At 42.6% G+C, this 15,309-nt stretch overlaps 1 protein-coding gene across 1 annotated transcript in view; it reads left to right on the forward strand.

Annotated features, from left to right (window-relative positions):
• The window catches only part of ECEL1 (endothelin converting enzyme like 1), a 119,923-nt gene extending 105,267 nt beyond the window's left edge, over window positions 1-14,656 (forward strand). The window contains exons 15-18 of the mRNA XM_073675251.1: window positions 8,075-8,140; window positions 8,536-8,631; window positions 10,595-10,671; window positions 13,799-14,656. Coding sequence (XP_073531352.1) covers window positions 8,075-8,140; window positions 8,536-8,631; window positions 10,595-10,671; window positions 13,799-13,898 — 339 coding nt within the window. The 3' untranslated portion in view covers window positions 13,899-14,656. The remainder of the gene's footprint in view (window positions 1-8,074; window positions 8,141-8,535; window positions 8,632-10,594; window positions 10,672-13,798) is intronic.
• Window positions 14,657-15,309: the final 653 nt, after the last annotated feature.

Consider the following 15,309-nt stretch of genomic DNA (forward strand, 5'->3'; position numbering starts at 1 on the left):
ATCTTGGCTCCACATTTAAACACCGCTGTACTGATTGGTCGCGGACGCTATTTAAATGTGCCGCCCAAATCGGTGATTGGTCGCGCACAGCGTCGGCGACCAATCAGCACAGCAGTGTTTAACTTTAGCGCCAAGATCACTGATTGGTCGCGTGCGGAGAGCGCGACCAATCAGCGAATCGTATTGGTGAGCGGGGAGCGGAATCGTATTAGTGAGGACCGGGGAGCGCCGCTGCCTGTGCGGCTACTTCCACTCCGAGAAGCCGGGAGATGAGCGACTGCTCGCAGCAGAAGTATCCCGACCCGCAGTGCCGCTCCCCGGTCCTCCCTTCACACCCTAGCCGCTGATGTCCCCACAGTATCCGCATGGTGTTACAAAGGTCCAGACATTTGTGTTATAAATCGCTGATTGGTCGCAGGCGCTGCCCGCGACCAATCACCGATTTGGGCGCCAAATTCAAATATCGGCCGCGACCAATCAGCACAGCGGTGTTTAAATGTGGAGCCAAGATCGGTGATTGGTCGCGGCCGATATTTAAATTTGGCGCCCAAATCGGTGATTGGTCGCGGGCAGCGCCAGCGACCAATCAGCGATTTTTCACACAAATGTCCGGACCTTTGTAACACTATACGGATACTGTGGAGACATCAGCAGCTAGGGTGTGAAGGGAGGATCGGGGAGCGGCGCTGCGGGTCGGGATACTTCTGCTGCGAGCAGTCGCTCATCTCCCGGCTTCTCGAAGTGGAAGTATCCGCACAGGCAGCGGCGCTCCCCGTTCCCGCACTAATACGATTCCGCTCCCCGCTCCTCACCAATACGATTCGCTGATTGGTCGTGCTCTCCGCACGAGACCAATCAGTGATCTTGGCGCTAAAGTTAAACACCGCTCTGCTGACTGGTCGCGGCCGCTGCCGCTCAACAACCTGGTTCTTCCTTTCTGTCTTGCCATTAGACTCAGGATGATATCCAGATGAAAACGACAAATGGACTCCCAACCTGTCACAAAAGGCACGCCAAAAACGAGCCACAAACTGAAGTCCCCTATCAGAAACAATGTCAGTAGGAACACCATGGAGTCTGACAATCTCCTTGACAAAGGCCTTAGCGAGTGTCTTAGCACAGGGCAGTTTGATGAAGGGAACCAAGTGACACATCTTGCTAAAACGGTCCACGACCACCCAGATGACCATGAAACCCTCAGAGGGGGGAAGGTCAGTAATAAAGTCCATAGCCAGATGTGTCCAAGGTGCACTAGGAACCTCCAGAGGGCAAAGCAACCCCGCAGCAGGAGTATGTGAAGACTTAGATCTAGCACACACAGTACATTGACGCACCCACTTAATGACTTCCTTCTGCCATCCAGGCCACCAAAAACTGCGACCCACAAGTCTCTTGGTCTCAGAAATTCCAGGATGACCTGCCAACCGAGACTCATGACACTCAACAAACAAATCTCTCCTAAAGGTCCTAGGCACAAACAACCTCCCATGGGGAGTGTTGGATGGGGCATTCTCCTGTGCTTTAAGAATCTCATCTTCCAAAACGGAGTCCAATGCAGCAATCACAACACCTTCTTGTAAAATGCTCTCCTCCTCCTCAGCACTGACCATGGGAGAAAAGCTGCGAGACAAAGCATCAGCTTTAACATTCTTGGTAGCCGGGATGTAAGTAACGGAAAAATTAAACCGCGAAAAAAAAAGTGCCCACCTAGCCTGACGGGCATTCAAGCGCTTGGCAGCATCAAGATAGATCAGATTTTTATGATCAGTGAAAACCTGAATGGGAAAATCAGCACCTTCCAAGAGATGACGCCAGTGTTCAAATGCGAGTTTAATAGCCAGCAATTCCCGATTACCAATATCGTAATTAAGTTCAGTCTCAGAAAATTTTTTTGAAAAAAAAGCACAGGGATGTACTCCATCCTTGTTTTTCTGAGACAACACCGCACCGACCCCCACAGAAGAAGCATCAACCTCAACCAAAAACGGCTTAGTTACATCAGGCTGCATAAGGATGGGGGCAGAGCTGAACCTCTCCTTTAGAAACACAAACGCTTCAATGGCCTCAGTAGTCCACTGAACCGTATTAGAACCTTTCCTGGTGAGATCGGTCAGTGGTTTAAAAATAATAGAAAATTTTTTAATGAATTTTCGGTAATAATTGGTGAAACCCAAAAACCTCTGTATCGATTTCAAACCAATAGGCCTAGGCCATTCCTGCACAGCTTGAACTTTCACCGGGTCCATCTCAAAGCCCTCGCTGGAGATAATGTAGCCCAAAAAACGAATTCTCTGTACAGCGAACTCACATTTCTCCAGCTTAGCAAAAAGCGAATTGTCAATCAATAACTGCAATACCTCACGTACGCTCCGCCAATGAGACTCCAGGTCAGGTGAGTAAATCAAAATGTCATCCAAATACACAACCACATTTTTGCTGATCAAAGGTCTAAGGATGTCATTAATAAGATTCTGAAAAAATGCTGGTGCATTGGTAAGACCAAAAGGCATAACCAAATTCTCAAAATGACCCACAGGAGTGTTAAAAGCAGTCTTCCATTCATCACCCTCTTTCATGCACAACAAATTGTATGACCCCCGGAGATCAAGTTTAGAGAACCACTTGGCCCCCACTAACTGGTTAAACAAATCAGGAATCAATGGCAGTGGGTAGGGATTGTGTACAGTAATTTTATTAATCTCGCGAAAGTCCAAACAAGGACGTAAACCGCCGTCCTTTTTTTTAACAAAAAAAAATCCAACAGCCACAGGTGACTTAGAGGGTCTGATATGACCGGCGGCCAAGCTCGTCTGTATGTATTCCTCCAAAGCCTTTCTCTCAGGAATAGTCAGATTAAATAAACGACTTTTAGGAAGAGTCGCTCCAGGGACAAATTCAATGGTACAATCGTAGTCTCTATGGGGAGGCAAAATTTGCGACTCCTCCTCAGAAAAAACTTTCCAAAAATCCTGAATAGGTACAGGTAACTCCCCTTTATCCACAGCAGCAATGCGCCTGTTACAACACTTGTCATAACACTTAGGGCTCCAGGACTTAATTTCATTGGTAGACCAATCCAGTACAGGATTGTGCAATTTTAACCAGGGCAACCCCAAAACTACTGGAGAAGGCAAATTATTTAATACCACCAAATCCAAATTTTCTTGGTGAATACCATTAATAGTGAGGGGAAATTCATAAACCTTGTGAGTAACACATTTCAAGGGAGTGCCATCGACAGAAACCATGGCAATAGGGGATGACAAAGGTTTGGGTTTTAAATTAAGTTTTTCCAAGAATCCCCCATCAATCACATTCAGAGTTGAACCACAATCCACAAATACCCGAAATTCAATTAATTCTTCCTGAGCTGCGGTAGTAGCAGAAAGAAATACCCCCTTAGTATTTAAACAGGCTATACGGGCGTAACTGACCTTTTTTTTTCTTTATTCATACGAAGCACACAGTTCTTAATGAAATGGTCAGATTTGCCGCAATAGAAGCACAAACCTTCAGAAAACCTGCGGTCTTTTTCCTGAGAGCGGGGTGACATCGCCCCAATCTCCATTGGCTCTCCAGTGTCAGTACAGACCCTCTCAAGACTTGGAGCTGACATGGCAGAGGATTTACTCTCATTAACCCTTGCACGCAGTCTCCTGTCCACCCGTATAGCTAATTGCATTGCCTCCTGCAAGTTTCCAGGTGTAGGATAAGCAATCAGCAGATCCTTAACCCTTTCACCTAGCCCAGCTAGAAACAAACTTTTCAGAGCTGAATCGTTCCACCCCACCTGAGCCGACCACCGACGGAAGTGAGTACAATAATTTTCCACATTACCTGATCCCTGCCTCAAATGTCTCAATTCCGTCTCAGACACGATCAGGATCATCATACAACAACCCCAAAGCAGAAAAAAAACTATCCACTGATCTAAAGCACGGATCACTAGGTTGGAGAGAAAAGGCCCATCCCTGAGGTTCTTTGCGCAAAAGTGACATTATGAACCCTATGCGCTGTGATTCATCACCAGAGGATCTGGGTCTCAAACGAAAATACAATAAACAAGCATTTTTAAAGGAAAAAAAATCTTGTTGTTCACCAAAAAATAAATCAGGCAATCGTACCTTTGGCTCCACAAAATGCGCTCCAGAACAGCTACTCACGTGTTGTTGGAGCTCGGCCACCTCCAGAGAGAGTCCCTGCAGGCGTTGAGCCAAATCCTGAACCGACACCATGATGGAAACTGGAGGTCTTTCCTTAGAGAAAATTTTTGGGCTGAACTTACTGTTATGATCTGCTACAAGCACTAAGGAAACACAGGATATCTGTCCCTACAATAGAACTAAGCTAGATCCCTACGATGTAACGGGGAACCTGATCCTGTGATCAGACCCGCTAAAGTCGTCAGCTAGTCTGAACGAAGACCTATAGATGTGAGGGAGGGATCCCTACAAGAACTAGGGACTGGGAGAAAGATGGACACCTCCTAGCAGAAATTGTAGCAGTAAAAGACAAACAAACAACATAGAACAAAGAGGTCAAAAGACCTAGCTAAACTGACTGAGAAAGGTAACAAAGCACCTGGCTAGCTTAAGAACTGCTAGCGGAGCAGGATTAAATAGGCAAAAACGGTCATGTGACCAGCATAATAGAAAAAACCTAACAGGAGAGTTCTAACATATTTGCCATGAAACGCTTGATTGTTCGGTGATCACGCTTCAAAAGTTTGGAAATTTCAAGACTGCTGCATCCCTCTGCAAGTCATCTCACAATTTTGGACTTTTCAGAGCCTGTCAAATCTCTCTTCTGACCCATTTTGCCAAAGGAAAGGAAGTTGCCTAATAATTAAGCACACCTTATATAGGGTGTTGATGTCATTAGTCAACACCCCTCCTCATTACAGAAATGTACATCACCAGATTTACTTGATTGGTAGTTGGCTCTCAAGCCTATGCAGCTTGGAGTAGGACAATATGTATAAAAAGTATCAAAGTGATCAAAATACGCATTTGCCTAATAATTCTGCACGCGGTGTATAACTCCAAGTGCATCAAACTTCTGTGAAATCAAGCTGTCCACTTAGGAAGCAACACTGATTGACAATTAATTTCACATGCTGTTGTGCAAATGGAATAGACAATAGATGGAAATTATTTAAAGGCAACTTTTCTTGTCATTTGTATAATTTAAACTGTCCCCAGGTCACAATTAGTGATGCAATGTGCATCACTAACATGTTTTTTCCATGAAAATCAGTGCTATAGTCATTTGCCTAAAGCACTTGACATAGTTATAACTTACTCGGTCGTTCAGTCATAGTGGTGTTCTTTACTGTATTTAGTCATGCTGGTCGTCGCCAACTCAATTTGAATTCTAATTCCGCGCTTGCGCACTTTGCTGTATCAGTCAGCTTGCTCAGTGTGTTTGTGACATTACCTGTGCTTGCGCAATGTGTAAGTTTGATCCACGCTTGCGCATTGTTCCTGGGGTCCCTGCACATGCGCCGTGACGCGCGGCTCCCCCGCTCGTGCACCGTGACACGCGGCTCCCCCCCCAGTTTCCGCATTTAGTTCACAGCTTCACTGACTGGGTGCGCACGCACAGGGAGCCGCGAGTCACAGCGCACGCGTGGGGGAGCCATGCATCATGGTGCCCCCATGCATCACGGCGGTCATGGAGCACGCGTGGGGACCCCAGGAACAATGCGCAAGTGAGGATTAAACTTACACATTGCGCAAGCGCAGGTAATGTCACAAACACACTGAGTAAGCTGACTAAAACAGCAAAGTGCGCAAGCGCAGAATTAGAATTCAAATTGAATGGGCGGCAACCAGCATGACTAAATACAGTAAAGAACACCCCTATGACTGAATGAGCAAGTATGTTATAACTATATCAAGTGCTTTTGACAAATGACTACAGCGCCGATTTTCATGGAAAAAGCATTTTAGTGATGCACATTGCATCACTAATTGTGACCTGGGGACAGTTTAAATTATATTAAATACATTCAATTGTGGAACTTATTATTATTCCAAGATCTATTGATTAAAATGAACTTTTGTTTGTGGGAGAACTCCTTTAAGTATTCGCTGCCCCCTGTACCTCCACATCTGTTACTGCAGGCACGATGTCAAGGTCCGGAAGCGTTTGGCTGCTGGTGTCTATGTATTCCTCTACTATGATACAATTTTGGCATAATATACATTAAAGCATGCCCAGTAGAACAAATCAATTAAAAGTCTGAACCAGTTTCATCCAATGATTTGTCATCCTTAATAAGTGGAAGATAATGTAAGTCTTTGGAGCTGCAATTTATATCAGTAATCAGAATATGGGAAATATAATAAAAGGATTTTGCAGATGCCACAAAATCCATGTGTGCCTATGTAGAAAATCAGAGACAAAAAGTGTTGTAGTATGTGTTTATAGCAGTCTATGGATGTGATATTATAGATCTGTAAGTATCTCTAAAGCCGCCTGTTTACACATGCTCTAAATAGTTGGGCCTGTTTTTTTTTTTTAAAAAAGGGGAACCTGTCACCTTCAGACTAAATAATGGGAATCTGTTTGTATATTGTGTTTATATCATGCCAGCAGGTTTACTGAAGAAGCGGCTAAAGGGAGAAAATTACATTTTATGACATTTGATCCTCCATGCAGCTTCCTATCATAATGGCGGTTCAGGGTGCTCTTACATATACCTATCACTACACAGTGGCCCAATTCATTAAGAGGTGTGCACCGCTTAATGACTCCAGCTTGCCCCATCAGCAAGACCAGCATGAAAGTTTGCAGTTGTGTGTGCTGCAAGTCCGTGTGCAGGGCAGGCTGTCAATCAATGTGCTAGGTAGTGATTACCATGCACTCAGTGATCGGTGACTGTTACAGCTCCCAGCACCGCCCCAATGCCTGGAGCGAGCACCTGCAGGGAGAATAAAACTTCATTTTCTCCCTGTGGTCGCTGCTCCAGTAAGGCAGCTAGGCATGATTCAAAGGCTTTTTACCTGCAGATTACTGCTATATCCTCAAATAAATAGCATTTCTAGATGTGACAGGTTCCCTTTAAAGAAAAATGGATATCCTGTATATACTAAACGGTAAGACATGGTTAATTCCAAATATATTATAATGTATAGTACATTGCGGGAGCTGTGTAAAGCAGAGCAGCAAAAAATGACATTTTAGAATTATGCATCAGAATCTTCTTCAAAGAAATGAATACTAAGACTCTGGAGATAAGAGGAGGATGCATAAAGTACCATTATTACTTCTAACTTATGAAGACTAATATTCCAGTCCCACCATAGCTGCATCTGCTCTATTAGAAGCTAAATAAAGTCAGTTATTAATGCGATTTCAGGGAGTAGATTCCATGTATATTCATGCAATGCAATGTACGGTAACATCACATGGCCAGATAAGACGCAGTATAATTTACTGTATCTAATCTGTGTCATTTTATGCATCATTCTGTACAGTGTGATATTTACAGCCTGGAGATAATTTCTAATATATTAATATTATACAATACAGGTAATATAAACAGAGTTACTAGATCAGCTTCTTTGCCTTAGAAATTCACAATACTTATTCATTTATACATGTTTGTGTATTATTCTGTCTGGATCTTATGGTTTTGTTCTGTAATATTAGATTGTGTTATATGGGTTTTCTATCGCATGAAGTGATGTCACATTACTAGGTAAAGCCACTACTTTACAATCAGATGATCAGATTGCAGCCCCTTTACTGTTCTCCCAGCACTGCAGCTCCTTCACTGTTCTCCGGCATAGCAGCGCTGTTGGCCACCCGGCCAGGCGGGAGACAGAAGTCGGCACAATTCACTTTAATCAAGTTGTGTTACAGTTTCCCTGCACAGCATGGCATGGGGGTCCCAGAGGTGGGATTCGAACTCTGCATCAACTGATGCTATAGCTTTGAGAAATTACGAAAGTTTTTGAGATGGAAATAGTCAGTAAAGTCTTAGGTCCACCAGTTAGAATAGAACGCTGTCAGTACTGTTACAAGAGAGATGGACTGGAGAAAAATGTGACTGTGTGCTGTTTTTCAGGTAAATGGAAGGCTAACTTTGGGAGAAAATATTGCAGACATGGGTGGCCTTAAATTAGCATATTATGTAAGTATGGTATATTGTTTATATATTTGACTTTAAGTTGATCTTAATTTTAGTCCATTTATATTCTTTTAACCGTCCTCTTCCAAGGTCATACATATAAAGGTATCTGTAATATTGGAGCTATTGTTTTCCATGTTCAGCGCTGGGCACCAGCTCAGTTTGGCATGAGCCCCTCTCCCTGGGGCAGTTCGAACCTATACAGGGCAACCCTCCCATTGGTACTGCAGCATTTCCATATTCAGTATAGATGGCGCCTTTAGACTGTCTTTGTCTAAAACAGGAGAACAAGCTTATTCTGTAACTGTGTGCTCTGCCTCATGTGCCCTCCATTATTGAGGTTGTATAATTGTGCTGACTGATGTCACAGCCAATATTTCTGATTTATTGTTTTCCAGGCTTACCAAAAATGGGTAAGAGAAAATGGTCCCGAACGCCCATTACCGCGCCTGAAATACACTCATGATCAGCTGTTTTTCATTGCATTTGCCCAGGTCAGAAACAAACACAACTCTGATATATATCTGCTCCCCTTCCCATGAAGGTTTCGTCTTTTTTATAAATTTGGAAAATAAATATATAAAGACACAAGAAAAAAATACAATCAAAACTACAACTTTTGGTGATCTCTAGGATTACCTTTGTGTGTTTACTGCATAGTATATGTAAAAGTACCAGGAATTTATCAAAACTAACAACTCAGGGCTCTGATTCCCAGTAATCATATTGGATATAGTCAGTCTGTCAAAGGTGCCAACATCTTAATTTCCAAATTGGTAACGTTGGGGTGGGATAAACGTAAGCTCCAACGTTTTACTGGTTAGATCACAGGGTTTTCACACCAAAATTAGGAATATTGGCAAGTATGATAGCTACCAAAGAGGAGATCCATGCGAAAAGGAGGCTGCACATCACCAAGTCATGGATAAGAGTATGAGGCAATTAGACAGACGACAGGACATGTCATGGTGCCTGCAAAGTCTGCCTGACCTGTATCTTCTTCTTAGGTAGCGGTTGTATTGCTTTGGCATCTACATACGTAGCTGGCTATATTTTAATGTTGTGGTGCCCGCCCAATCTGCTTGATACATTATGTTAGCACGTATGTTCTCTGTTAAGGGAAAAGTTGTCAACAGGGCATTTAAACCACATAAGTACATAGACTAGGCCTCTTGGATGCAGGGCTGTGGAGTCGGTAAGCCAAACCTCTGACTCTGACTCCTCAATTTCCATGACACCAACTCCGACTCCATGACTCCGACTCCCTTTACTGTAGCTCAGATTCATCTCAGCTAAAAGTCTAGACCCTTAGATCAGGAATAGGACAGACATTTATAGGACATTTCATACCTTTCCCAAATTCTTATGAAAAAATATTCCCCACAAACTGCATTGAACTAGTGTACCCAATTTATTATATATTTTAGGAGTCGGTCCATTTTATACCGACTCCGACTCCACCAAAATGGGCTTGGACTCCACAACTCCGACTCCACAGCCCCGCTTGGATGTAGGCGTACCTTACAAATTATATTACATAGTATTTATTAAAGGGAACCTGTCACCACCTTTTTCCAATATAAAGTACGGCCACCGCCTTTAAGGCATCTTTTACAGCATTCTAGTAAGCTATATGTAAGTCCCCCAATCCCCTCTGCAAGGCACAAAAAAGACCTTTTATCATACCCCTATACAGTGCGGTCCGGTCCAATGGTCTTCGCTGGTCTTAATCTGGCGCCTCCTTTTTTCCCACCATCACCGTCCTCCTGTTCATGTGGATGATGCATCCTATGTCATTCACACAGTGTTCCCTGATCTCGCTCCTGCGCACTTCTCTCTGCCATGCTGAAGGCAGAACAAAATACTGTAATGCACATGTGTCAGGAAAGGACAAAGAGCTTTGATGATCCGAAAGTAAAGCCGGTGCATGTCCACTACAGTACTGTGCCCTGCCCTCTGCAGGACAGAGAGAAGTGCGCCTGCACAGGAGTGCAATGGGTGACAGTGTGTGGATGACGTAGGACACATCATCCACATGAAGTAAGGAAAGTGGACGGCAATCGTAAGAAGAGATGAGGCGCCAGATCAAGACCAGAAACGCCCATTGGACTGGACTGCACCGCACCTTATGGGGGTATAATAAAAGGTCTTTTTTGTGCTATACAGAGGATATTGGGGACTTACATTCTAGAATGCTGTAAAAGAGGCCGTAAAGTTGGTGGTTGTAATTTATATTGGGAGAAACCGGTGACAAGTTGCCTTTAAGGTCAATATTTTGCTTTTCTGTGTAAACTCTGAAGAAGTTTGTACCAGTGTATATTATAGAAAAGCATCAAAACCTAAATATCAGATTCACTATGCGAGTATGCAATGCAAAACACTACCTGTGACCTCTGTAATGTGACCTCTTACAAATGGGAAAATTAATTATTTATTATTACACTCTTTTTTTTCTAGAATTGGTGTATAAAGAGAAGGTCTCAGTCCATATACCTGCAAGTGTTGACTGATAAACATGCTCCTGAACATTACCGGTATGACTAACACACAATTACAGTAACGAACGATTTGATGACTTGTAACTGACCACATCCCACTGAATGTCATCTATGTCCTCAGAACGTCAATGATTACTCACATTATTGCTGTTTGCTTCTTGTTTATCAAAATATCAGTTAAAAGTCAATTAAAAGCATTTGGTATGATTCAGTTCCCGCAATGACTGTCATAAAAAGGTCATAAAGAGGAGATTATTTCACGTGATAGAAGACTGGCACAGCAGTGAAGTTTATACCGCAGTATCCACAGTGCTGTGCAAAAGTTTTAGGCTATGTTCACACTAGGCGTTTTTTCAGTGGTTTTTTTCTGCAGCAAAACCTGATCTCTTGGCAGTAAAGATTGTGCCTCAAAAAAGCAGGTTTTGCTTAGTTTTTGCTTGTTTGTTTTTTGCGTTTTTGTCACCGTCTATTTGTCTCTTTATGCATGCTGATAAAGTTTAGTGGCAAAAAAAAAATTGCCTATTCAACTTCATCAGGTCTTGCACAAAAAACGCAGCAAAACCTGATACCTGTGTTTTTGCAGCGTTATTTTCAGTGTTTTTGTCACTGCCCATTACTTTCAATGATTGAAAAATGCTGCAAAACTGCTGAAAAAACGCTGAAAGAAGTGACATGGCGTATTGTGCAAAAAAACTTACAAAGCACAAAATACTGATGACAAATAAATCAATGTGTGTGCATGAGATTTCCGAAATCTCATAGACTTTGCTCATACTGTAAAATGCAGGTAAAAAGGTGCAGAAAAAAAACACTGAAAAAACGCCTAGTGTGAACACAGCCTTAAGCAGGTGTGGAAAAAATGCTGCAAAAAAGTAAGAATGCTTTCAAACAAAAAAGTGTTCATAGTTTATTTTTTATCAATTAACAAAATGCAAAGTGAAAGAACAAAAGACACAAGTAAATAGTTAGCGCACCCAGATTAATTATCACAAGATTTTATTGGATCACAACACAAAAAAGCTTTTACAAAGAGACTTTACATTTTAGAGGGATTTTCCGGGCTCAGCATACATTTCTACAATGACTTTAGGTAATTGCAAATTGCAGAATCCTGACAGTGTACAATGTGCACAGTGGCAGGATTCCCCACTATTTGCAGCTTGAGCGGGCTGTCTCGTGAGGGCAGGTTAGCAATTTTTCCTGCTTCTCTCAAAGTTCGTTTTTTGAGAATTGGATAAGAAGTTTGTCGGCACATTTGGCAATTTGTCAAATCATTTGTAGATTCTCTCATCTGAGGGAATCGGGTTGATTATGCTAATGGCACTCTGTTTGATCAGAGTATCAGCATCGTGTGATACAATTCTCACTTCGAAATAAAATGAACTGTCGTGAACTATCAGTACTGAAAACTGTGACACCACAGCTGTGGTCTTCCAGTTCGGTTCACTGTCTGCTTACACCTACTATGGGACCCGCTAATAGCTGAACACTGGGCGTCCAACACATTTATTTATTTTACTCTCTTATGTAGCGCCATTAATTCCACAGCCCTTTACAGACATTATAGGCACTGTCCCCAATGGGGCTCACAATCTAGATTCCCTATCAGTATGTCTTTGGAGTGTGGGAGAAATGAAATTTGAAGGCAGTGAGGCAGGACCAGGAAGTGTCTGAGTGAAATCCAAAGTGGGCACTAGGACCCAGCGTGCCTGAGCCAATCAGACCGTGCACAGGCTGAACCAAACTCAGGGCTGCTGCGCAGCCAAGCTCCTCAGGTCAGAGACAGCTGACCTGCCCTGTACACTGCACGGAGTAACCCTCTGCTACTGGCCATTGTGGTAGCCCGTGTGCAGAGTCAGACAGGAGAGCATGAATTTTGCAGCCTCTCCCTGACAGCTCAGAGTGCCGTGCTCTGCCTCATCATAGAAGAGGACCTAGCTCCGGGTGGGCCCCTTCATGTGACAGGGCCTGGGGTAACCGTCCCCTCTGCTCCCTGGTAGCAACGCTAATGCCAGGACCCCAGCACTGCAGGGCTACAGTGCTAATCACTGAACCACCATACTGCCCACGGCATTAGTTTCGAAGTCCTGGACAAACCTGTTAAACCTAGACAATTTGATTCAAATGGTTATTTAAACTATGTGAACATTTATCAAACCTTCCATTTGTAAATGTATCAGATATGATGATCATCATTAGGTTAAAGATGCTTTAAGCAGTGCACACTATTAGGCTATGTGCTCACAATGCAGAAATGCTGCATATTTTTCCCCTTCTCCCTGGCAGGAAAAACGCATGCGGTTTTTACATGTGTTTTTCCCGCCAGGTAGAAGCGTTTGTCAAACCGGCATGGATTTATAGTAGTGTGACCAAGTTAGTTAAAAAAAAAGAATAAGAATAGTAAAAAATAAAAAAAAAAGATTATACTCACCTTCCGATGTCCTCCCGGTGTTTTCTCTGCTGCGTCCGGTATTTTGGGCAGCTCGCGGTGGTATGAAGGACCTGCGGTGACGTCATTGAGTCATGTGACTGGTCACATGACTCAATGACGTCATGTCAGGTCCTTCACAACACCGCGACCCATACAGCAGACCAGACGGAGGGGAGAAAACACCGGGAGGACATCGGAAGGTGAGTATAATCATTTTTTTTTATTTTAAATTCTTTTTTAACAGGTTCTATGGTACCCAAGTCTGGATGACAGTCTCCTCTCCTCCAGACCTGTGTACCATCCGCACATTGAATCGCGAGATATCTGCATGTACAGATGCAGTGATGCGGATGTCACGCGGTCCAATGCAAATCAATGGCAGCAATTACGCTGCGTGTCCGCAAAATTAATGGACATGCTGCGTATTTTTCTGCAATGATAATCCACAGTGGAAATTTCCGCAGCATGTGCACAGCACATGCGGATTATCATTGGGGACCATGGGGCACGTATTACCAAGTGTTTTTTAAGCGTTTTCGCTGCGGAAATTCCGCTGCAAAAACGCTTGAAAAATGCATAGTGGGCACTCAGCCTGAAGATGATCCTAATCCAATGTTATTGTCACTAGAAAAGTTAATTTCAAAATGGAAAAGAAAAGAAAAAATCAGCTTTGCTATATCAGTGTTTTATTATTTTCTTTCTTGCCAAATACTCTTTTTGCTTCCATTTTAGGGTCATGGGCAGCGTTTCTCAGTTTGAAGAGTTTGGAAGAGTATTCCACTGCCCAAGAAATTCCCCTATGAACCCGGTTCAGAAATGTTCTGTGTGGTGATCCATAGAGGGATTTGCTAATGTTCTCTCCACCACAGCACAAATGCTCCTTGTGTCTAAATCAGGAGAAGAATGTCTAAGTGTGCCTTGTATACTGGCAAAGGGATACTGATCCCTTGTCACTCCCTGAAGTGTGTGTTTCATCGAGTTCTGACATACACAGAAGATCATTTCCAGACGCCAACAAAAATGACATTTTAGTATCTTCCATCTCTACAGAATCGCACTATGGGTTTATAACCATAGACAATTTGGGGCCAGTGACTCATGACGTGATTAGAATTAAATATGGCGTATTTTATCTTCAACTCAAAAGGACAATGGCCAACTAGAACACCGAAAGTCTCAAATAATGCATTGTTCCTTTAACCAACAGCAGAGGGTAAGGACATAGACAACCAACCATGAATTTCTAAGCCTTTATGGTTCACATCAGAACAGAAAGTTGGTAAGAAATGGGTCATAACAAAGATGTGAAGACATGCGGAGACTAGTTACTGAGCCACCAAGGTGGAGTTGTCGAAGACTTTGAGGTTATTGAGCACTTTACTCCCCGAATGGGCTTACATTTTTTACATAACCCCTGATGGTAACCACTTTGTTTGCATCCATGTAATGCAAGGAACCGAGTCCCTTCATATCTACAATGACAAATATTGCAGAGCTCTTCTCGTGCATAGACTACTGTATATTGGTGATATTCACATCAAAAAGCCTATTTTTGTTCATTTGCCAAATAAAAGATTACTTTCTAAGGCATTCATATAAGCAGATAGTATGTTGCTGGAATTTTAACCACAATGAATTTTCTAGCTATTGTACAGATTTTGAATGGGTTAATATAGTCATTTCCATCTTATGGGTGAGGGGAGGGGGTTAAAATTTGTTTGAAGATATTTTGAATGTTCTTCATTTTATACGAATGAACCTGCTGTGCCAAGTAAAGTGTTACTATTCTTTTAGTCATTACTAAACACCAGAATATTCCATATGGAAATCATTCACAGAGACCGATATGGTGACCAAGTGTCATAGGTTCAACTTAATGAGATCATGGTAAATCACTAATCGCACCACTACGTTTTCTGAATTGTAGCATTTCATAAATTAGTGAAAGTGCCAAATATTTTTTATTCTGTAAATTTGTTATCATCTCCACGCCCAATAATACCACTCTTATACTCTATAATATGTAATATATTAGTTAATCTGTACCCAGCTATTGTTTTTTATGATGAGAAAACAATCACAATCCTCTCCATAAACAATTCTATTATATGGTTCTGTTTTCCTGACCATTGGACACACTAAAAAAAGATATGGCTGCAATACTGATGAAAGCACCGAGACGCAATGCATTTATTAACTCAATCCTTTCCTTGATTCATGGACCATGTTATAATATAATTTTG

The sequence above is a fragment of the Phyllobates terribilis genome, unplaced genomic scaffold (genome assembly GCF_046119375.1).
Source record: "Phyllobates terribilis strain yellow unplaced genomic scaffold, ASM4611937v1 Scaffold_3__8_contigs__length_932513732, whole genome shotgun sequence".
Lineage (NCBI taxonomy): Eukaryota > Metazoa > Chordata > Amphibia > Anura > Dendrobatidae > Phyllobates > Phyllobates terribilis.